Source organism: Artemia franciscana, chromosome 1, assembly GCF_032884065.1.
Source record: "Artemia franciscana chromosome 1, ASM3288406v1, whole genome shotgun sequence".
Classification (NCBI taxonomy): Eukaryota; Metazoa; Arthropoda; class Branchiopoda; order Anostraca; family Artemiidae; genus Artemia; species Artemia franciscana.
Window position 1 is genome coordinate 32,663,719 of NC_088863.1, and position 25,509 is coordinate 32,689,227.

At 36.7% G+C, this 25,509-nt stretch overlaps 1 protein-coding gene across 4 annotated transcripts in view; it reads left to right on the plus strand.

The window, feature by feature from the left end:
- Positions 1–25,509, plus strand: part of LOC136028807 (calcitonin gene-related peptide type 1 receptor-like) — a 199,055-nt gene that overhangs the window by 100,497 nt on the left and 73,049 nt on the right. For all 4 annotated transcript variants that reach the window (XM_065706716.1, XM_065706721.1, XM_065706728.1 and 1 more), the window contains exon 8: positions 24,701–24,859. In XM_065706716.1, coding sequence (XP_065562788.1) covers positions 24,701–24,859 — 159 coding nt within the window. The remainder of the gene's footprint in view (positions 1–24,700; positions 24,860–25,509) is intronic.

Below are 25,509 nucleotides of genomic sequence, written 5' to 3' on the forward strand. Positions count from 1 at the left end.
TTTATTTTTACATTCATAAAGACACTCCTTCCTTAATAGTTTACTACATAGCGATGTAACTGTGATATTTCTTATGTCTCTGTCTTTCCTCTTTTATTTATTACTGATTCTGATTTACATTCCTTTTTATGTGTCGTGGAATGAAGAAGTTTCTTCACATTTTCAGGTTATTGGAATCTTTCGATGAAACAACTCGTTCTTTTTCATATAAATTAAAGTTATTTAGAAACAAAATAATATGTTACTCTTTAGGTCACTTGTGTTCATTTCAAAGAAATAAATTTTTCATATTGTCGTTTTTGAGTTAAGTCTCGAAATCGATTGACGGTGGTGGATGAACATAATCTCTTCAATGATATTGAAACCTTGATGGAAAGAAATGCCGTATGTGAATGCATGGACAAGGAGGTTGAACTCGATTGTTTATTGAAATAGGTGTTTGAGGGTGCCAGTGATGCTGCACTGTCAACTTTTTTGCACAATCCATATATTTTAATGGGGTGGATGGAAATTTCGCTCAGGCAAGTGTCCTCGAGTAACAAAGTGTATATGTGGGGGACTTTGATTGAGTTGACACCCATCTAAGTCCCAATACACTTGATAGATTACTTGCTGAGTTGGAGAATTCTAACCCTCTATCCATTTCTCATGTATATAACGAAGAGGAGAGCGGGTTTGAAGCCCAGCAATGTGGTGCAGGTTAACCTCCTTAGTTCCTGATGCCTTATTTCAGTTATATTAATTTGTCCTAAGTCATTTAAATGCTTATAGGATGATGTTTGGGTATGCCTTCAATTTTTTCGTTGAGGGTACCATCCTAATGAACCCAGTTGACAGAATACAGTCATATGTTGGTAAGAGTTGAATCATTCTAGAGAGTGAAATTCATAATTGGGTTGAAGAGATTGGAAGAAAATCATCATTTCTCAAAAGGTTTTTGTTTTAATGAAATGTTGGGTGAAGTATCTTTTGTCATCATATCAACTGAAAATCAAACATTTCATGTAATCTAAGATTTTGAGGGTGTATTTTTGGGGCGGTTTGATGGTTTAGTAAAAACATTGGATAATTTTAACAAGCGGGAGTGGGTCAGTGGTATTATATATTGAAAACTTCAAAACTAATTTGTTTTATGATGTTGGAGGAATAAGGAATTGTTAAAGCATAATTCAGATGTAGGGGTTTGTTAAGGCGTACAAAGCTGCTAAGGTGTTTTAATACTGGTATACGAGGCTTCCAGTATACCTTTCTGGCTGCTGCGCTCAAACTTTTGGGGCAAGATGCTACAAAGACACCCCCATTAAGAGATCAAATCGAATAAAGTCTAATTAAGATCCCCATTCCATTTTCACTGCTCTTGGTATCTTTACCAATCAAAACCCTTCAAATCCTATTTCATTTTCACCGTTCTTGGTACTTTTACTGATAAAACTATTTCAGACTGCCTTTTCATTTTCACTGTTTTTGATGCTTTTATCAGTCAAATTGTCAACCCCCATTTCATTTTCGGTGTTCTTGGTACTTTAACTGGTAAAAATGATTCCTATACACGTTTCATTTTCTTTTTTGTTGGTACTTTTATTAGTCAAATTGATTCAAATCTCATTTTATTGTCTCTGCTCTTGATACTTATACTGACCAAACCTATTCAAACTACATTTCATTGTCTCTGTTCTTGGTACTTTGACAGATCAAGCTGAATAAAACCTCTTTCATTTTTATGATTATTGGTACTTTTACTGATCAAACTGTTGTAAATTCCCTTTCTTTTCCACTTTTATTGGTACATTCATCGATGAAATTTATTCAAAAATCATTTCATTTTCATTTTCTCGGGGTCTTTACCGATCAATCAAACTGATTCAAATCTCCATTTATTTTCTTCTTGCACATTCTTCTTGCTACTTTTACTGATCTAAGTATTTCAACCCCTATTTTATTTTCATTGTTATTGTTACTTTTACCGGTGAAATGGATTCAAATACTCATTTTATTGTATTCGATCAATCAGATTCAAATCCCCTTTTATTTTCTCTCTTCTTGGTATATTGATCGATCGAACCTATTCAAATATCGATCAAACCTATTCAAACATCATTTTATTTTCATTGTTTTTGGGGTGTTTGCCAATCAATCAATCTGATATAAATATCATTTCACTTTTATTGTTTTTCGTACTTTTACTGATCAATCTGTTTTAAACTCTATTTAATTTTCACTATTCTTGGTATTTTTTCCGACCAAACCAATTATAACCTCCTTTGATATTCATTGTTCTTGCCAGTTTTACTGATCAAATTATTTCAAATCCTATTACATATTCACTTTTCTTGCTACCTTTCCCATTTCATTTTCACTGTTAACTTAACAACATATTATTTTAAACAACATGAAAAAAACAGTTGAAAATATTTCCAAGTTCCAAAACAAACTTTTAGCAATCAAAGCGTTTCAGGCCCATTTAGCTTTCAGTGTTTTTTTTTTGTAATTTGATAGGTCAAATTGATTCAAATATTCTTTTTATTGAACCTGTTCTTTGTGCTGTTATTGATCGAACCGATTCAAATCTCCTTTCATTTTCAGTCTTTTTGGTACTCTTATTGTCCGAACCTATTCAAAATATCACTTCATTTTCATTGTTCTTGAGATCTTTACCAATCAATAAATTGATTCAAATACCGTTTTATTTTCCGTTTCCGTGTTACTTGTGCCTATCAAACTGTTTCAAATTTATTTTATTTTCACTGTTATTGGTATTGTTACTCTGCTTCGTTCATTTTAAAGTGATCCTCACACTGCTGATTACTAGAGATTACTAACTGATTACTATCAGCATCTCTTCTAACTTGGGTTACAGGAAGGTATTAAACTATCGGATATCTGACTGGTAAGCGCGGTGAAGCGTGTTGTTGTGGCAAAGCTTCCTTCTTCATCCTAAAGGTTGAAGTTTTTTTTGAAATGGAAGTTCAAAAAAAAATTCAAGTCCAAAATCAAATGCCACTACAAATATTGTTTTTCTAAGAAGAAAAGTTACGACTATTATATGTATTTCATTTTATTTCGGTTAGGTTGAAAATTTTCTAGGTTACAAAAACAATGGTGTTACAAATAGGTTTTTTTTCTTGAAGAAAAAATATCGACTAGCATATGTATATCATTTTAATTTCATATTTCGAAAGTATCACAAGTAAATGTTTTTTGTTATAAGTATATGTACTATCCTTTAAAGGCTTGAAAAAAAATTCTAAGTTAAACAAAAAACCAAGACGAAAAAAATACTGTGACTTTTCTAGAGAAAACAGTCACAACTAGCATGTATATACCATTTCATTTCGTATTTGGAAAACGTCAATTGTGAATTTCTTTTGCTATAATTATATGTAATGTTATTTTAAACAACATAAAAAAACAGCTGAAAACATTTCCAAGTTCCAAAACAAACAAAAGCTAGGGGGCACCGTAGAGGGACCGAGGGACCGTAGAGAGAGACATGGGGCCTTAGAGGGGGATGGGGACAGGCAAATACCCATACTAAGCAACTCGTCGGGGAAGGCAACGTTCATTAGCTTGAGACCTATCGCTTTGAATATATTTCTAAGAACATCAAATCATCAATGGCTTATTAGTCAAGCCATTGACTAACACTCCTTTATGCTTAGGAGCTGCCGGTTCAAATCCCACACCAGTCAAATATTTCTGAGATCATCTGAAACTGCTTAGTAGCCAGTTTAAATCATTGCGTAATCTGTTTCGGAATATTGCCAAGAAAGACACTGATTCCACTCAAGGCCAGAGAAATCGATTACGCAATTAACTTGCCACGACACTGTGATGCGTAACACTAGGTGTATAGCGTTCGAAAACTTCTTGGCAACCATATCAAATCTTTGCGCTATGCGTGTTATCAGAATGGCGGGAAAAAATGCCGGAAACAAAAATCTTAAGACATAGTAAAATAGAAAACTCATTATCTGTTCAGAGGGTTTCGAAAGGTTGGCTCCTATTATAACCCCTATGTGTGTCGTATTGGTCTTTAAACAACTCTTGAGGGGTTGGTAACTCCAAATTGCTCCAAATATACCCTCTATGTTTGTCATAGTATTCGCTGACACGATTCTACTACGGTATATGTTTATACTTATCCAATAAAGCAGTGATTAGCCCAAAATGTAACTAGTCGTTGTTAATTAAATTCATATGTTTTGGGAATAAACTTAAACACTTCGCGAAAAATAATTTTTTCAAAGAAAAGTAATATGCTCCATTAAACAAAAATGAACTGAAATGAAGTCAAATAATCTTCCAAGCTTAAAACTAACACATATAACGATCAATGAATAGATAAAACCCAAAGACAAAAAAACTAAAATAAATAACCAGGTCAAAATAAAAACGAGCAGAAATTAGCATGAGTAGGACTGACAGCCCCCATCGCTTTTCAAGACCAGAACATAATTTGCCCTTTGCTACAAAATAACAATTAAACATACATTGCCAGTTTAATATACATACATTGATATTTGTTCCTTATGCTCTTGATAATTTTTTTTATTAAATTCAGAAAAGTGAAAACATTTGAAATGTATTTGTTTTCAGATAAATACTTTAGCACTAATACCATCAATCATTCCTGAAACATTGCTGATACGTTCTCTTAACAGCGTGTGTGGGCATAGTGTGTTCCAATTTAGTTGAAAAGAGTTTCAATATTTTACAAATTTTTCGCCTTAATACCTTTAGCCTTAGTAGTCGTAGTAGCACCATTAGGAATATTAGTAGCAATAATAAAGTTAATTCTCAATAATTTGACACTTGATGGTTTGAATATCTCAATGATTGGAACTTGTGGTCCCTTGAAAAGCGCTTGATAAATTGAAAAAAACTCGATAATTTTAATTTGTAATCAGAGCATTTTGCTTGACAAGACTCCATAAAATATGTAAATACTGTCGGATAGCATTCATGAGGGTGAGAGTATGAAAATAACTTTTTTATCTCTATAATTATTGTTAGTAGCACCTGAAAAAAAAAATCCTGCAACCCTACATACCTTCTTCAATAATGTTTTGGTTAAAAAAAAAAAAAAAAAAAAAAAAAAAAAAAAAAAAAAAAACACATAATTTAATATACATACATTGATATTTGTTCCTTATGCTCTTGATAATTTTTTTTATTAAATTCAGAAAAGTGAAAACATTTGAAATGTATTTGTTTTCAGATAAATACTTTAGCACTAATACCATCAATCATTCCTGAAACATTGCTGATACGTTCTCTTAACAGCGTGTGTGGGCATAGTGTGTTCCAATTTAGTTGAAAAGAGTTTCAATATTTTACAAATTTTTCGCCTTAATACCTTTAGCCTTAGTAGTCGTAGTAGCACCATTAGGAATATTAGTAGCAATAATAAAGTTAATTCTCAATAATTTGACACTTGATGGTTTGAATATCTCAATGATTGGAACTTGTGGTCCCTTGAAAAGCGCTTGATAAATTGAAAAAAACTCGATAATTTTAATTTGTAATCAGAGCATTTTGCTTGACAAGACTCCATAAAATATGTAAATACTGTCGGATAGCATTCATGAGGGTGAGAGTATGAAAATAACTTTTTTATCTCTATAATTATTGTTAGTAGCACCTGAAAAAAAAAATCCTGCAACCCTACATACCTTCTTCAATAATGTTTTGGTTAAAAAAAAAAAAAAAAAAAAAAAAAAAAAAAAAAAAAAAAAAAAAAAAAAAAAAAAAAAAAACAGAAAACACCACACGGTAATTAGGGTCGCGAGATTTAATTCATTTTATCCCCTAGACACAGAATGAGGACTTCTACTAAACTATTGTGAGTTTATCTTTGAAGATTTCAAACAGTTCGTGGTAACGAACAGTAGTTAGGAGCGACCCGGCTCAATAGTAACCAAAACTCTTAAAAATGAAATTTTGGTACCAATAGCTACATCAAAAGAATTGCATTTTAATGCTGATTTTAAATATATAAGTTTCATGAAGTTTAGTCTTACCTATCAAAAGTTACGAGCCTGAGAAAATTTGCCTTATTTAAGAAATTAGGGGGAAACACCCCCTAAACATTGTAGGATCTTAAGCGAGGGGGTACACACCCCCTCGCATACATAATAAAAATATAAGGTTATGAAAGAGAAATTCTAGGAAGGGGGCGCAGGATTTTCCTGTATTATTTATAAAACAAACAATGACCATATAAAAATTAAAAAAGTTTTTTCAACTGAAAGTAAGGATCAGCATCAAAAACGAATAGATTAAAACTCAAAACGAACAGAAATTATTACGTTTCTAAGGGGATTATTTCCTCTTAAACACCTCGGTCTTTACGCACAAGTATTATTAATAATTTCAACTATTTAATCTACTGCCTTTGTGATTCTGGGGTGATTCTTAAGGATTTGGGACAAAATTCCAGATTTAATGTAAAAAGTGAGATATAAACGAGGGGGCAAACACTTTCATATGAGCAATGAAAATGCGCGTATATAGCAGTTCGTGACGTAAATTAATTCGTAAGGTACGGTTATATATCGTTTCTAGTATAGATGGCGATAGGGGAGCATTTTTTTTTAAGACAGCAGCAATCTTACTTGCAATAATAAATTATTTGGTTCACCTATGTTATTTACTGTGAAGTGGTTTCCATCCTTTTAGATAATTGTCCTGCTGATCAAACAGTTCGTGGTAACGAACTGTAGTAAGGAGCGACCCGGCTAAATAGTAACTTTGGTATCAATAGCTACATCAAAAGAATCGCATTTTGATGTTGATTGTAAATATATAAGTTTCATCAAGTTTAGTCTTACCCATCAAAAGTTACGAGCCTGAGAAAATTTGCTTTTTTTTAGAAAATAGGGGGAAACACCCCCTCAAAGTCATAGAATCTTAACAAAAATCACACCATCAGATAGCGTATCAGAGAACCCTACTGTAGAAGTTTCAAGCTCCTATCTACAAAAATGTGGAATTTTATATTTTTTGCCAGAAGGCAGATCGCGGATGCGTGTTTATTTGTTTGTTTTTTTTTTGTTTTTTTTTTCTTTTCCCTAGGGGTGATCGTATCGACCTAGTTGTCCTAGAATGTTGCAAGAGGGCTCATTCTAACGGAAATGAAAAGTTCTAGTGCCCTTTTTAAGTGACCAAAAAAATTGGAGGGCACCTAGGCCCCCTCCCACGCTAATTATTTTTCCCAAAGTCAGCAGATCAAAATTCCGAGATAGCCATTTTATTCAGCGTAGTCGAAAAACCTTATAACTATGTCTTTGGGGACGACTTTGGAGATTTACCTCGCTCTTTACGCTAAAGTATTTTTAGTAATTTCAACTATTTATTCTGCGGCTTTTGTAATTCAGGGGTCATTCTTAATGAATTGGGACAAAGTTTAAACTTTAGTGTAAGGAGCGAGGTACTGACGAGGGGGCGAACCCCCTCATATATGTAATAAAAACATAAGAGTACAAAAGTTCTTTACATAAGCTAATTTATAAGTTACGTATATCTTTTACTAATAAAAAGATTCGTAAAAAATTAAAAGTTCTAGTTGCCTTTTTAATTAACCGAAAATCGGAGGGCAACTAGTCTTCCTCCCCCGCTCTTTTTTTCTCAATATCAGTCGATCAAAATTATGAGAAAGCCATTTAGCCAAAAAAAAAAAATAAATATACAAATTTCGTTTTAATTATTCCTCTGCGGAGAGCCAAAATCAGAACATGCATTGATTCAAAATCGTTCAGAAATTAAATAAAAAAAACAAGTTTTTTAAATGAAAGTAAGGAGCGACATTAAAACTTAAAACGAACAGAAATTACTCCGTATATGAAAGGGGCTTTTCCTTCTCAACGCCCCGCTCTTTACGCTAAAGTTTTTTTTTACTGTTTTTAAATGTAGAGTTAAGAGAGAGTCAAACTCTAGCGTAAAGAGCGGGGCGTTGAGAAGGAAAAGCCCCTTTCATATACGGAGTAATTTCTGTTCGTTTTAAGCTTTAATTTCGCTCCTTACTTTCATTTAAAAAACTTGTGTTTTTTATTTAATATTAACCAAGTGACAAATAGCGATCGCAAATTCTGTCGGTTTGTCCCGGTTTTGGTACTTTAGGCACTTCTACGTAAGCTAGGACGATGAAATTTGGCAGGCGTATCAGGAACCGGACTTGATTAAATTGAAAATAGTCAATTTTCTCTTGAAAATAGTCGAAATCTGGGGGAGAGGGGAGTGGGGGGCCGGTTAATTCGGAAAAAATAAAAAAAAAATCAGAAAAAAACAAGTATTTTTTACTTACAAACGGGTGATGGGATCTTAATGAAATTTGATGTTTGGAAGGACATCGTTCCTCAGAGCTCTCATTCTAAATCCCGACCAGATCCGGTGACAATGGGCGAGTTGGAGGGGGGACCTAAAATCTTGGAAAACGCTTAGAGTGGAAGAATCAGACTGAAACTTGGTGGGGGAAATAAGCGGAAGTCTGAGATACGTTATTGACATAACCGAAATGGATCTGTTCTCTTTGGGGGAGTTTTGAGGGGGGGTTAATTCTGAAAAATTAGAAAAAATGAGGTATTTTTAACTTATAAAGGAGTGATCAGATCTTAATGAAATTTGAAGTTTGGAAGGATATCGTTTTTCAGAACTCTTAATTTAAATCCCGACTGGATCCAGTTACATTGGGGGAAATTGAGGGGGGTACCTAAAATCTCTGCAATCTTACCTGGATATCAGTTAAGGACGGCACGGAAGAAATTGTCACCGCCGGTTCGGAAACAAGACCCGGGTCTGGAGGTAGTGATTTACTTTCTGAAGGTCTTTGAATAGGTCCTAGGTGAATAGGAGAAGAGCGCCTTGTTTCTGGTGAAAGTAAGCCTTGAGGAAGGATATGAGTTTCTTCTTCGTGGCGTATCCCAATTGGCAATTGTTCAGGAAAGGGAGAGGGGCTCTTTTTGTCATCTTCAATAAACGTGGAAACACAACTCTACAATGGATAAATGAATTTAAACTTAATGAAATTAGCGACTTTTTTAGCTAAATTTTATGACTTTTTTCACAAAAATCTGAACAACAAACTTGGGCACGCCCGCAAAATGGGGACATTGGATCGATATATCTTTCCCCTTCTAAAAATTCGGAGGATTCCAAAATTTGGAGGATACAAAAGGTACACCATTTTGCGAGTAGTCCCCTTTTACAATGTGGGTTTAAAGGTATACCATCCAGGGAGAGTCAAAAACCCCTTGAAATACAGTTGGAAAGGTGCAAAATCCAGGATAGAACAATAGACTCCCTGAAAACCAGTCATTAAAGAGATTGCAATTCCTGGACAAAAAAAAATGGTATGTTAAACCTTGAAATTTCATAAAATCAAATTTTTATCTCTCATATATTACAGACTTAGTTCACCAAATATGACTAATAAGCAGTCTTCAGTCTTTAAGTTTGCTATTTTGGACCTTTTCTGTAATAAGGTGTATGCACTTAACTTTGACAGTGTTTCAAATATCATCGTGTTATAGAAGTGTAAAAATTTGTAAAAAAAAAAGAAATAAGTTTAAGGACTAGTAAAAAAATAGATAGGATTTGCGGTCCAAATGTGCCTGAAATAGAGTGATGGGAAATCCCTCTGCAAGTATGACAATTTTAAGGAAAAAAGGATTTGTTCTACGGTCTAAAAGTTATGTTGGAGGGCCCCTGTAGGTCTTGAATGGTCGAAGAAGGGCAAGAACTTTCAATAATAATAAAATAAGTGTTTTCTATCATTGCAGCGTCACAGGATAGTACAAATATGAAGAAAACTAATAAACATAAAATAAGTTTACTGCTATTACAAGATGAAACAAATAGGATTTGCGGTCAAAAAGTGCCTGAAATAGAGTACTACGGGAAGCTCACTATAGCTATGGAAATACCAAGGAAAGACAGGACTTGTTTTGCGGCACGAAGGTCATGTTGGCGGGCCCCAGTAGATCTGATGAGGTTAAAGAGCACATTAATTGCTCAAAAGTATTTAAAAAAAATTTATCACTGTGTTGTTACAGGAGTTTCAAAATTTGTAAAAAACAAAACAAAAAAAAAACAAGTTTAATGACTATTAAAAAACTAGTTAGATTTCGCGGTCCAAATATTTTAAATAGGACGATTGGGGAGCCCCCCCCCCCATATGGGTATGGACGTATTAAATAGAGAGAGGACTTATTCTGCTATCCAAGAGACATGTTGGAGGGCCCTTCTTAGTCTGAAAAGGTCAACAGAAAACATGAATTGTATAAAAATAATAAAATAAAGTTTTTTTGTCGTTAGGGTGCTACAGGAATGCAGGAATTTGTAAGAAAGGAAAAAAATAACAACAAGTTTAATCAAGCAAAAACAACTTAGAAACAAAAGGGAATTTATTTTCAAGACAGTGGAATTGAATTCGGTGAATATTTGGCCCATGTCAAAGGGCCATCACCAGAAAAAAAAAACAATAAATAAATATATAAGAACTTACATTAAAATGGAAAACTAAAACTTGAAATGTTTTAAAAAACTTTTTGAATTGAATTGAATTCCACTGTCCTAGAAAAAAATTCCCTTTTATTTCTAAGTTGTTTCTGTTTCATATGGAAAGGTAGTGTGGTCATCGTCGCTATTAATAAGTTTAATGACTAGTGAAAGAACAGCGGAAAGAATTTGTGGTTTAAAAGTATCAAATAGAGTGATGGGGGAGGCCTTCCAAAGGATCTCGCAGGACTGAAAAAGTCAGGTTTATGACAACCAAAAAAGCCAGAGTGTCTGTTTATCCTCTATGATCTGGAACTATCCCACTCTCTAATACCCTGTGAATATCCCAAAAAATGCCCAATGCTCTCAATGTAATTCCATAGGAACTAGCCTATGCTCCAATGCAATTTCGCGATTATTAAAAACATTATACCTCCCAGGAGATTGTTTTTGTATAGGAAGATGGGTCTAAGTTCTAAAAAAAAGTGGGATAAATATATCTTAGATTACTACTACTACTAATACTAATAACTCACTGCAGCACCAAGCCGCCTAAGGCCAACACAGCTACGCACGCTCCTCCTCCACCCTAACCTATTTAAAGCTTCCCTCTTTACACCCTCCCAGGAAGTTCCCATTTCCCTTTAAATCTTTATTTATGACATCCTCCCAACCCAGACAAGGATGACCTGTTTTCCGTGTAACCCAAGACGGTTGGCCAAAAAGGACAATCTTCGGTAATCTGTCATCTTTCATCGGTTGAACATGGCCTAGCCATCTCAAACTTTCTTCCATTATAGCCCCAGAAAGCGGGATTGAACCACACTTTTCATACAACCTACTGTTTGAAATACGGTCAGTCAGCTGGGTACCCAGAACAATTCATAGGCAATTTCTCTGGAAAACATCTAGTAAATTTTCATCTGCTTTTCGGAGTGCCCATGCTTCAGAGCCATATTTGACCACTGTCATCACTGTAGCTTCCAATATTCTAATCTTGGTTTGTAGACTTATCTTTCTATTCTTCCAAACTTTTTTTAACTGTGAAAAAAACACCCTGAGCCTTAGCTATTCTACTTTTAACATCTTCACTGCTCCCACAATCTTTACTAATAATACTACCAAGGTAACTGAAGCTCCCAACCTGATCAATCTTTTCGTTACCTAATGTCACCTGTTCATCTTCAGTTATTCCAGGCCTTAGTGACTTAGTGTTCTTAACATTAAATTAAACTTATAATTTTAATTATTAACTTTCACGTTTGTAACACTTATCAAAATGTGAAACTACCCTGAAAACTTCACAACTCTGAACAAAACAAAGAAGAATTTTTGAAAGTCACTGTCTTCCGGGTGTGAATAGACATAAGATGATGAAGGAGTAAAAAAGATTGCTAACATTGACACCCTCGATACTATTTAGGCTATTTAAACTAAGCCGGTGATGTCAATTCAAATTAAGCAAGCATCACACGAGTGCAAAATGTATGACATCTCTCCTCGTATCAGCATCATTGTAGTTCAACAAAATGACGTCATACCTATTATATATACGAGACATCGCATGCAATAGAAATTAGTTAAGAAAATGATCTCAAAATATTGTATTGCAATTGGGATTCCGGTCTCATGTGTTGCAGTTTGGTGGGCCACTCAAAAATACTCTGAGCTCAAAGAAGAGTTGAGAAGATTGAGAGACACATGTGAGGAATTGTCCTCCTTTCAAATACTGAAAGGAAATACATTTGCTCTAGAAAAGGAGAGGTGTAGTGAAGATGCTTCAGACGTTGCTCCAGTACCCCTTGTCGGCTCGCACTCTTTTCTGCCTGTGGTGACGAATGATTCGTCACCTCTTTCAACGAAGGCTGTGAAACTTGCAGATTCTCAACCGCCTGTCACCAAAAATACGGTTAAGCAGATACTGCGAGTAGTGTTTCTTTTCAGCAACCTTGCCAAGCTACTTATGGTCAACCCTCCAGTCTTAATCAGCTGGCAAGATTATCTAGACCATCCAGCGCTGCCAGCCGACCATCTCCTGCCCCTAGCCACTACGTTCCATCGCGATCTGTAGAATCTATTCCGGCTGTATTACGACCAAATTACCCAGAAGGACCCATTCAGGAGGAAGCATTTAGCAGACAAATGCCTCCTAGTTCCCAGAGGATGGTCCTTGGAATGAGTGGAGTTGAATTGTCCCAAGTTCCAGCGTCAATATCAGTGCGTATTCCCAAAAGCCGCGAATACGTACAGGATGATCGGTTGATCGAGGAGACAAAAACCCCAGCTCTTCCACCTCACTCAACTCTTGCAAGTCAACCCAAGGTTGCTCAGTCTGTAAGTAGGAATCCTGCTGAAACTGGAATTTCTTTGAGAAAGAGAAATAAAAGAGTCCAATCAAAAACTGTCTTTTGTCCTCCACAGCAAAGTGCACCAAATTTTACACCTGTTGCAATTTCAGATCTGCCTGACGATCAGAAGCCAAAGCAAGTATTAATCAAAATTAATCAAAATGAGAGTACAATGAGTGCTAGGACGTCAAATCCGATGAAACTAACTTCATCCAGTTAAGAGCCCGTCTTTCCTGTCTGGGATCCGGCTTCTCCGGTTATGGATACTTCTTGGGAAGCCCAAAATAAACTTCAGTTTTCTTTGCCGACTGAATATCCAAACATAGAGCTGAATTCTCCATATCCTGAAGCCTCTACTAGTTATCCACCTCCTGAAGCCTTTTCAGGATATGAGGAGTTTGAGGTTGTCATCCTAAACCCATAATTTCCGGACCTATGAAGACGGCCCTTGAAAATAGGGCCAAAATATTCACGGAATTGATTTCCACTGTCTTGAAAAGATTTTCCCTATTGTTTCTATATTCGAGGTGTGAACTGATAGCTGTGGCGTCTGATAGCAGAAGTGGGAACTAATGACAGAGGCATCAGATAGCAGAGGTTTGCACTGATAACAGAGGCGTCTGATAGCAGAGGTTTTTAACTGATAGCAGAGGCGTCTGATAGCAGAGGTGTTAACTGATAACAGAGGCGTCTGATGGCAGATGTGCAAACTAATAGCAGAGGCTTCTGATAGCAGAGATGTGAACTAGAAGCAGAGGTGTGAACTGATAGCAGAGGCGTCTGATAGGCGTCTGATCAGACACCCCTGCTTTTAGTTCAAATGTCTGCTATCAGACGCCTCTGCTATTAGTTCACACCTTTGCTATCAGACGCCTCTGTTATCAGTTCACACCTCTGCTATCAGACTCCTCTGTTATCGGTTCAAATCTCTGCTATCAGACCCCTCTGCTATAATTTCAAACCTCTGCTATCAGTTCACACCTTTGCTATCTGACGCCTCTGTTATTAGTTCACACCTCTGCTATCAGACGCCTCAGCTATCAGTTCACACCTCTGCTATCAGACACCTCTGCCATCAGTTCAAACCTCTGCTATCAGACGCCTCTGTTATCAGTTCAAACCTCTGCTATCAGAAGCCTCTGCTATCAGTTCATGCCTCTGCTATCAGGTGCTTTTGTTGTTAGTTCACACCTCTGCTATCAGACGCCTCTGCTATCAGTTCACACCTCTGCTATCAGATGCCTCTGCTATCAGTTCACACCCCTGCTATCAGACGCCTCTGCTATCTCTTCACGCCTCTAGTATTTGACGCCTTTGTTGTTAGTTCAAACCTCTGCTATTAGACGCCTCTGCTATCAGTTCACACCTCTGCTATCAAATGCATGTGCTATCAGTTCACACCTCTGCTATCAGACGCCTTTGCTATCAATTCAAGCTTCTGCTATTAGACGCCTCTGTTATTAGTTCACATCTCTGCTATCAGACGCCTCTGCTATCAGTTCACACCTCTGCTATCAGACGCCTCTGCTTTCACTTCACGCCTCTGTTATCAGTTCACACCTCTGCTATCGAACGCCTCTGCTATCAGTTCACACCTCTGCTATCAGACGCCTCTGCTCTCAGACACCTCTGCTATCAGTTCACACCTCTGCTATCAGATGCCTCTGCTATCAGTTCACACCACTGCTATCAGAAGCCTCTGCTATCAGTTCACACCTCTGCTATCAGACGTCTCTGTTATCAGTTCACACCTCTGCTATCAGACGCCTCTGTTATCAGTTCACACCTCTGCTATCAGACGCCTATGCTATTGGTTCAAACTTCTGCGATCAGACACCTCTGCTATCAGTTCACACCTTTGCTATCATACGCCTCTTCTATCAGTTCAAACCGATCAGAAACCTCTAGCTATTAGTTCACACATCTGCTATCTGACGCCTCTGCTATCAATTCACACCCCTGCTATCAGTTCACACCTCTGCTTCTAGTTCACATCTCTGCTATCAGAAGCCTCTGCTATTAGTTTGCACATCTGCCATCAGACGCCTCTGTTATCAGTTAACACCTCTGCTATCAGACGCCTCTGCTATCAGTTAAAAACCTCTGCTATCAGACGCCTCTGTTATCAGTGCAAACCTCTGCTATCTGATGCCTCTGTCATTAGTTCCCACTTCTGCTATCAGACGCCACAGCTATCAGTTCACACCTCGAATATAGAAACAATAGGGAAAATCTTTTCATGACAGTGGAAATCAATTCCGTGAATATTTTGGCCCTATTTCCAAGGGCCGTCTTCATAGGTCCGGAAATTATGGGTTTAGGATGACAACCTCGAACTCCTCATATCCAGAAAAGGCTTCAGGAGGTGGATATCTGCTAGTAGAGGCTTCAGGATATGGAGAATTCAGCTCTATGTTTGGATATTCAGTCGGCAAAGAAAACTGAAGTTTATTTTGGGCTTCCCAAGAAGTATCTATAACCGGAGAAGCCGGATCCCAGACAGGAAAGACGGGCTCTAAACTGGATGAAGTTGGTTTCATCGGATTTGACGTCCTAGCACTCATTGTGCACTTCCTAGCACTCAAAATGCTTCTGATCGTCAGGCAGATCTGAAATTGCAACAGGTGTAAAATTTGGTGCACTTTGCTGTGGAGGACCAAAGACAGTTTTTGATTGGACTCTTTTATTTCTCTTTCTCAAAGAAATTCCAGTTTCAGCAGGATTCCTACTTACAGACTGAGCAACCTTGGGTTGACTTGCAAAAGTTGAGTGAGGTGGAAGAGCTGGGGTTTTTGTCTCTTCGATCAACCGATCATCCTGTACGTATTCGCGGCTTTTGGGAACTTGCACTGATATTGACGCTGGAACTTGGGACAATTCAACTCCACTCATTCCAAGGACCATCCTCTGGGAACTAGGAGGCATTTGTCTGCTAAATGCTTCCTCCTGAATGGGTCCTTCTGGGTAATTTGGTCGTAATACAGCCGGAATAGATTCTACAGATCGCGATGGAGCGTAGTGGCTAGGGGCAGGAGATGGTCGGCTGGCAGCGCTGGATGGTCTAGATAATCTTGCCTGCTGATTAAGACTGGAGGGTTGACCATAAGTAGCTTGGCAAGGTTGCTGAAAAGAAACACTACTCGCAGTATCGGCTTTACCCGTATTTTTGGTGACAGGCGGTTCCGGCGGTATTTTAGGCCAGGCTACTTCATTGACATCTAAACTTCCCTCGGTGTCTGTTCTCCCTGTACCAACTGATTCTTCTACTAGCGAATGTTGAGAATCTGCAAGTTTCACAGCCTTCGTTGAAAGAGGTGACGAATCATTCGTCACCACAGGCAGAAAAGAGTGCGAGCCAACAAGGGGTACTGGAGCAACGTCTGAAGCATCTTCACTACACCTCTCCTTTTCTGCAGCAAATGTATTTCCTTTCAGTATTTGAAAGGAGGACAATTCCTCACGTGTCTCTCAATCTTCTCAACTCTTCTTTGAGCTCAGAGTATTTTTGAGTGGCCCACCAAACTGCAACACATGAGACTGGAATCCCAATTGCAATACAATATTTTGCGATCATTTTCTTAACTAATTTCTATTGCATGCGATGTCTCGTATATATAATAGGTATGACGTCATTTTGTTGAACTACAATGATGCTGATACGAGGAGTGACGTCATACATTTTGCACTCATGTGATGCTTGCTTAATTTGAAATGACGTCACCGGCTTAGTTTAAATAGCCTAAAAAGTATCGAGGGTGTCAATGTTAGCAATCTTTTTTACTCCTGCATCATCTTATGTCTATTCACACCCGGAAGACAGTGACTTTCAAAAATTCTTCTTTGTTTTGTTCAGAGTTGTGAAGTTTTCAGGGTAGTTTCACATTTTGATAAGTGTTATAAACGTGAAAGTTAATAATTAAAATTATAAGTTTAATTTAATGTTAAGAACACTAAGTCACTAAGGCATGGAATAAGTGAAGATGAACAGGTGACATTAGGTAACGAAAAGATTAATCAGGTTGGGAGCTCCAGTTACCTTGGTAGTATTATTAGTAAAGATTGTGGGAGCAGTGAAGATGTGACCGTATTTCAAACAGTAGGTGGTATGAAAAGTGTGGTTCAATCACGCTTTCTGGGGCTATAATGGAAGAAAGTTTGAGATGGCTAGGCCAAGTTCTACGGATGAAAGATGACAGATTACCGAAGATTGTCCTTTTTGGCCAACCGTCTTGGGTTACACGGAAAGCAGGTCGTCCTTGTCTGGGTTTGGAGGAAGTCATAAATAAAGATTTAAGGGAAATGGGAACTTCCTGGGAGGGTGTAAAGAGGGAAGCTTTAAATAGATTAGGCTGGAGGAGGAGCGTGCGTGGCTGTGTTGGCCTTAGGCGGCTTGGTGCTGCAGTGAGTTATTAGTATTAGTAGTAGTAGTAGTAATCTAAGATATATTTACCCCACTTTTTTTTAGAACTTAGACCCATCTTCCTATACAAAAACAATCTCCTGGGAGGTATTATGTTTTTAATATAAAAACATAAGTCATTTTTTGGGATTTCACTAGTCATTAAACTTATTAATAGCGACGATGACCACACTACCTTTCCATATGAAACAGAAACAACTTAGAAATAAAAGGGAAATTTTTTCTAGGACAGTGGAATTCAATTCAATTCAAAAAGTTTTTTAAAACATTTTAAGTTTTAGTTTTCCATTTTAATGTAAGTTCTTATATATTTATTTATTATTTTTTTTCTGGTGTCATGCTGAAGATGGCCCTTGGACATGGGCCAAATATTCACCGAATTGAATTCCACTGTCTTGAAAAAAAATTCCCTTTTGTTTCTAAGTTGTTTTTGCTTGATTAAACTTGTTGTTTTTTTTTCCTTTCTTACAAATTCCTGCATTCCTGTAGCACCCTAACGACAAAAAAACTTTATTTTATTATTTTTATGCAATTCATGTTCTTCTTTGACCTTTTCAGACTAAGAAGGGCCCTCCACCATGTCTTTTGGACAGCAGAATAAGTCCTGTCTCTATTTAATACGTCCTTACCCATAGGGGGGGGGGGTCCCCAATCGTCCTATTTAAAATATTTGGACCGCGAAATTTAACTAGTTTTTTAATAGTCATTAAACTTGTTTTTTTATATTTTTTTCTTACAAATTTTGACACTCCTGTAACAACACAGTGATAAAATTTTTTTTAAATACTTTTGAGCAATTAATGTGCTCTTTAACCTCATCAGATCTACTGGAGCCCGCCAACATGACCTTTGAGCCGCAAAACAAGTCCTGTCTTTCCTTGGTATTTCCATAGCTATAGTGAGCTTCCCGTAGTACTCTATTTCAGGCACTTTTTGACCGCAAATCCTATTTCTTTCATCTTGTAATAGCAGTAAACTTATTTTATGTTTATTTGTTTTCTTCATATTTTTACTATCCTGTGACGCTGCAATGATAGAAAACACTTATTTTATTATTATTGAAAGTTCTTGCCCTTCTTCGACCATTCAAGACCTACAGGGGCCCTCCAACATGACTTTTACACCGAAGAACAAATCCTTTTTTCCTTAAAATTGTCATACTTGCAGAGGGATTTCCCATCACTCTATTTCAGGCACATTTGGACCGCAAATCCTATCTATTTTTCTTTACTAGTCCTTAAACTTATTTCTTTTTTATACAAATTTCTACACTTCTATAACACGATGATATTTGAAACACTGTCAAAGTTAAGTGCATACACCTTATTACAGAAAAGGTCCAAAATAGCAAACCTAAAGACTGAAGACTGCTTATTAGTCATATTTGGTGAACTAAGTCTGTAATATATGAGAGATAAAAACTTGATTTTATGAAATTCCAAGGTTTAACATACCATTTTTTTGTCTAGGAATAGCAATCTCTTTAATGACTGGTTTTCAGGGAGTCATAGGAGGAGGTGAGCCCCTCAAATGGGTAATAATTTCTGTTTGTTTTAAGTTTTAATGCTGTTCCTTACTTCCAGCTGAAAGAACTTTTTCATATTTATTTTTTCATTGTGTTTTTAAATAATGCTAGTAAATCCTGCGCTCCCTTCTTGGAGATTTTCTTCCCCCATGACAAATTATCGATGGAAAGTTCCCCCAGCATATCCCCCTATCCTCAACCCCTGCCTCCAACCAAAAAATCCTCCTGAAAACGCCTCTACACTTCTCAATAACCATTACTATATGTAAGCACTGGTCAAAGTTTTGAACTTGTAACCCCTCCCACGGGGACTGTGGGGGAGTAAGTCGTCCCCAAAGACATAGTTATAAGGTTTTTCGACTACGCTGAATAAAATGGCTATCTCAGAATTTTGATCTGCTGACTTTGGGAAAATAATTAGCGTGGGAGGGGGCCTAGGTGCCCTCCAATTTTTTTGGTCACTTCAAAAGGGCCCTAGAACTTTTCATTTCCGTTAGAATGAGCCCTCTCGCAACATTCTAGGACAACTGGGTCGATACGAAAACCCCTGGGGAAAAGAAAAAAAAACAAAAAAAAACAAACAAACAAATAAACACGCATCCGTGATCTGCCTTCTGGCAAAAAATATAAAATTCCACATTTTTGTAGATAGGAGCTAGAAACTTCTACAGAAGGGTTCTCTGAAACGCTGAATCTGATGGTGTGATTTTCGTTAAGATTCTATGACTTTTAGAGGGTGTTTCCCCCTATTTTCTAAAATTACGCAAATTTTCTCAGGCTCGTAACTTTTGATGGGTAAGACTAAACTTGATGAAACTTATATATTTACAATCAACATCAAAATGCGATTCTTTTGATGTAGCTATTGGTACCAAAATTCCATTTTTTAGACTTTTGGTAACTATTGAGCCGGGTCGCTCCTTACTACGGTTTGTTACCACGAACTGTTTGATCAGCAGGACAACTTTATTTTAAATCCTGATCGGATCTGGTGACATTGGGGGGGAGTTTGGAGGGGGCAACCTAAAGTCTTGGGAAACACTTAGAGTGGAGGGATCGGGATGAAACTTGGTGGGAAAAATATGCACAACTCCTAGATACATGATTGACATAACCGGAATGAATCCGCTCTCTTTGGGGTAGTTGGGGGGGGATTAATTCTGAAAAACTAGAAAAAATGAGGTATTTTTAACTTACGAACGGGCGATCGGATGTCAATGAAATTTGATATTTAGAAGGATATCGTGTCTCAAAGTTCTTATTTTAAATCCCGATCGGATCTGGTGACATTGGGGGGAGTTTGGAGTGGGAGAACCTAAAATCATGGAAAACGCTTAGATTGGAGGGATCGGGATGAGACCTGGTGGGAAAAATAAGCAGAAGTCTTAGATACTTGATTTACATAATTTGAACGGATCCGCTCTATTGGTGAGGGGGGGGGGGTAATTCTGAAAAATAGAAACAATGACGTATTTTTAACTTACGAAGGAGTGATTTGATCCAGCGTCATTTGGGGGGGTAGTTGGGGGGACCGGAAATCTTAGAAAATAATTAAAGCGGAGAGGTCAGGGTGAAACTGGATGGGAAAAATAAAAACCTGTCTAAAATACGTGACTGACATAACCAGACCGGATCTGCTCCCTTTGTTGGAGTTGGGGGGGGGGTAATTTAGAAAATTGAGGTATTTGTAACTTAGGAAAGGATTACCAGATCTTAATGAAATTTGATATTTAGAAGGATCTTGTGCTTTAAAGCTCTAATTTTAAATTCCGACCAGATCCTGTGACATTAGGGGAGTTGGAGTGGGAAACTGAATTCTTGGAAAACGTGAAAATTTGGGTATTTTTATCTTACGAATAGGTGATCGGATCTTAATGAAATTTGATATTTAGAAGGAATTCATGTCTCAGAGCTCTTATTTCAAATCCCGACCCGATCTTTTGACATTGGGGGGAGTTGGAGGGGTAAATCTTGGAAAACACTTGGAGTGGAGGAATCGAGATGATGCTTGGTGGATAGAATAAGCAAATTTCCTTGATGTGATTGACGTAACCGTACTGAATTCACTCTCTTTGGGGGAGCTGGGGGAGGGGTTCAGTGATTTGGCGAGTTTGGTGCTTCTGGACGTGCTAGGACGATGAAAATTGGTAGGTGTGTCAGGGAGCTACACAAATTGACTTGATAAAGTCATTTTTTCAGATTCGACCATCTGGGGGCCTAAAAGGGAGAGGAAAAATTAGAAAAATTAGGTATTTATAACTTACGAGTGTGTGATCGGATCTTAATAAATTTTGATATTTAGAAGGACATTGTGACTCAGACCTCTTATTTTAAATCCTGGCCGGCATTAAGCTTCTGATTTTCCTTTTAAATCAATCTATTGATTCTTAGAATTTTGTTAAAGCTCATACCATGCGAACTCTTGGCTCTTAGCTCTTCATGCCTCGTCACAAGTGCCATATGAGCTCTTAGCTCTTGTTTATTTGTATCTTCTCAGTGTATTTCCTGAGCAATAAGAATGTTCCATTATTTTTATACCCTGTTTAAAATTAGAATCTACAAAATAGATCACAAAAATATAAGACAGATGAAGAAAACACCCTATCCACCAAAAAAATAAAGAGAACAAAATGCAGAAGAAAAGCACTATAAGGAGGCAAATAAACGAGAAGAAAACAGAGAAAAATTAAGAACTTTGTGCAATGTAATGTTTATTGCTTTATTCAGATATGCCAAAAGTGCATAATGAGCCTCTTTCATATACAAATAGCATTTGTATAAAATGTATCGTAATTTTAAACTCTTGTAGTCGGATTTTGATCTCAATCCCTTCGCTTTCTTAAAGTTTACACTCAAAAAGATAATCATAGAGTCTCTTTATTGCCCGAACTTATGTTAATCATAGGCAGTGTAATAGCACTGCCTAAGTAAAGAGCGATATGGGCATAGTGTATTATTATTATTTTTTTAGACAAGGGAACTTTGTATAGAAAGAGTTGTTGTAAAAATTTCAAGAGGGGCTCATTTGATCGGAAATTGAATTTTCTAGTGCCTTTTTCATAGTTAAAAGTAATTGGATGGCAACCAGTCCCCCGCCTCACGCCCATTATTTCTCCAAATACATCCAATCAAAATTTTTAGATGGCTATTTTATACATTGTATTTGAAAGACTAAGTAATTATAACTTTAAGGATGGCACCAACTTACAACCTTTAGGGCAAGGGCTATTTATATTAGTTGGCAAGTTATATTAGTTGCCCATTATTAACATGTCAGGTTTTAATGGAAGGGGTGGTCGTATAAGCTTTGAAGGGGGCTCATTTGATAAAAAATCTAGTGTCCTTTTAAGAGTCAAAAGTGATCGAAGGGTAACTAGCCCCCACGTCCTCTTTTCCTCTAGAAATTTTGAGTCAGGCATTTTGTTCAAAATAGTCTAAAGATCATACAACAATGCCAATTTGAAGTGGTAAAAACCCCTCAGAACATAGAAGCAAGGGTTTTAAGTTCTGCTCTTGGTGTATATTTGGTTTTATGGCAGGGATTGTCATATAAACCTGAGCAGGCTCATTTAATTAGAAACTGTAAGTTCTAGTTCCCTTTTAAGAGTAAAAACAAACAAAGCAATAAACATTACATTGCACAAAGTTCTTAATTTTTCTCTGTTTTCTTCTCGTTTATTTGCCTCCTTATAGTGCTTTTCTTCTGCATTTTGTTCTCTTTATTTTTTTGGTGGATAGGGTGTTTTCTTCATCTGTCTTATATTTTTGTGATCTATTTTGTAGGTTCTAACTTTAAACAGGGTATAAAAATAATGGAACATTCTTATTGCTCTGGAAATGCACTGACAAGATACAAATAAACAAGAGCTAAGAGCTCATATGGCACTTGTGACGAGGCAAGAAGAGCTAAGAGCCAAGAGTTCGTATGGTATGAGCTCTAACAAAATTCTCAGAATCAATAGATTGATTTAAAAGGAAAATCAGAAGCTTAATGCCGGTCAGGATTTAAAATAAGAGGTCTGAGTCACAATGTCCTTCTAAATATCAAAATTCATTAAGATCCGATCACACACTCGTAAGTTATAAATACCTAATTTTTCTAATTACTCCTCTCCCTTTTAGGCCCCCAGATGGTCGAACCTGAAAAAATTACTTTATCAAGTCAATTTGTATAGCTCCCTGACACACCTACCGATTTTCATCGTCCTAGCACGTCCAGAAGCACCAAACTCGCCAAATCACTGAACCCCTCCCCCCAACTCCCCCAAAGAGAGCGAATTCAGTACGGTTACGTCAATCACATCAAGGAAATTTGCTTATTCTATTCACCAAGCATCATCTCGATTCCTCCACTCCAAGTGTTTTCCAAGATTTACCCCTCCAACTCCCCCAATGTCAAAAGATCTGGTCGGGATTTGAAATAGAGCTCTGAGACATGAATTCCTTTTAAATATCAAATTTCATTAAGATCTGGTAACCCTTTCCTAAGTTACAAATACCTCAATTTTCAAAATTATCCCCCCCCCCCAACTCCAACAAAGGGAGCAGATCCGGTCTGGTTATGTCAGTCACGTATTTAAGACAGTTTTTTATTTTCCCCATCCAGTTTCACCCTGACCTCTCCGCTTTAATTATTTTCTAAGATTTCCGGTCCCCTCAACTGCCCCCCCCCCCAATGACGCTGGATCAAATCACTCCTTCGTAAGTTAAAAATACGTCATTGTTTCTATTTTTCAGAATTACCCCCCCCCCTCACCAATAGAGCGGATCCGTTCAATTATGTAAATCACGTATCTAAGACTTCTGCTTATTTTTCCCACCAGGTCTCATCCCGATCCCTCGGGATAAGAACTTTGAGACACGATATCCTTCTAAATATCAAATTTCATTGACATCCGATCGCTCGTTCGTAAGTTAAAAATACCTCATTTTTTCTAGTTTTTCAGAATTAATCCCCCCCCCCAACTACCCCAAAGAGAGCGGATCCATTCTGGTTATGTCAATCATGTATCTAGGAGTTGTGCATATTTTTCCCACCAAGTTTCATCCCGATCCCTCCACTCTAAGTGTTTCCCAAGATTTTAGGTTGCCCCCTCCAAACTCCCCCCAATGTCACCAGATCCGATCGGGATTTAAAATAACACTTCTGAAACACGATATACTTCTTAACATCGAATTTCAAGATCTGAGTTTTTCAGAATTAATCCCCCCCCAAATACCCCAAAGAGAGCGGATCCATTCTGGTTATGTCAATCATGTATCTAGGAGTTGTGCATATTTTTCCCACCAAGTTTCATCCCGATCCCTCCACTCTAAGTGTTTCCCAAGATTTTAGGTTGCCCCCTCCAAACTCCCCCCAATGTCACCAGATCCGATCGGGATTTAAAATAACACTTCTGAGACACGATATACTTCTAAACATCGAATTTCATTAAGATCTGACCCACCGTTCGTAAAATACTTCCATTTTTCTATTTTTTCCGAATTAACGGGCCCCCCCACTCCCTTCCAGATGGTCAAATCGGGAAAACGACTATTTCTAATTTAATCCGGTTCCTGATACGCCTGACAAATGTCATCATCCTAGCTTACCTGGAAGTGCCTAAAGTAGCAAAACCGGGACCGACAGACAGACCGACAGACAAACCGACAGAATTTGCGATTGCTATATGTCACTTGGTTAATACCAAGTGCCATAAAAATTGGCTTCCTCGAAAAAGAAAAATTTATAAAGACTAAACATAAAAACATAGAGCAGCTACGACATATATAATAACTATTTAAGGAGGAGTATACGAATTATAATAAGTTACCCATGAAAAACGGAAACTTTCTGTTCTAGCTTAAACTAAAATCTTGTTTTACTCCGAAACCCATTATGTTTGGCGCAACTCCAGTGTTAGTATATTCTAGGAAGCCTTTTGAGTGACCAGGGAAATAGAGGATCTAAGGAGACCATGCTGCAAATATCTGTTAAAGACCATGGGCGGGCTGTTGAGAGAATTGCGACAAAGCAGTCCATTGGTCAAAGGGAAGAAAGGAACATGACCTTCCTAGAAGTCTCTGAAAAAGGTGCATTGTCTTGATTAATTTAACATATATATATATATATATATATATATATATATATATATATATATATATATATATATATATATATATATATATATATATATATATATATATATATATATATATATATATATATATATATATATATACATATATATATATATATATATATATATATATATATATATATATATATATATATATATATATATATATATATATATATATATATATATGTCTTGATTTATGCCTTTATGTCTTGATTAATTTAACTTAACTCTTGATTAATCTTATTAAGATTAATGCATACAAAATATTGATAAATAATACTATACATTTATGTCTTGATTAATTAATTTAACTCTTGATTAATTGTATATGTATGTATTAATTTATTTTTTGAAAAAAAATCTAGATAGGTCAAAGTCTGAGAAAAATTCTTTAAGAATCTCAATTTTAGTTTTTCCAAATGACGTAATGTGCTGTGTTAGCACATCATAAAGGCATTTCTTGTGATTTCATATATGACAACGTATAAGCAAATTCTTATATGATTTCACGCATAGCATAAATAAGATTATTGAGTTTCCAACGCATCATTTCTTTATTTAATATAATGTCTGTTAGAAGGCCCAAAAAACGAAGATTTA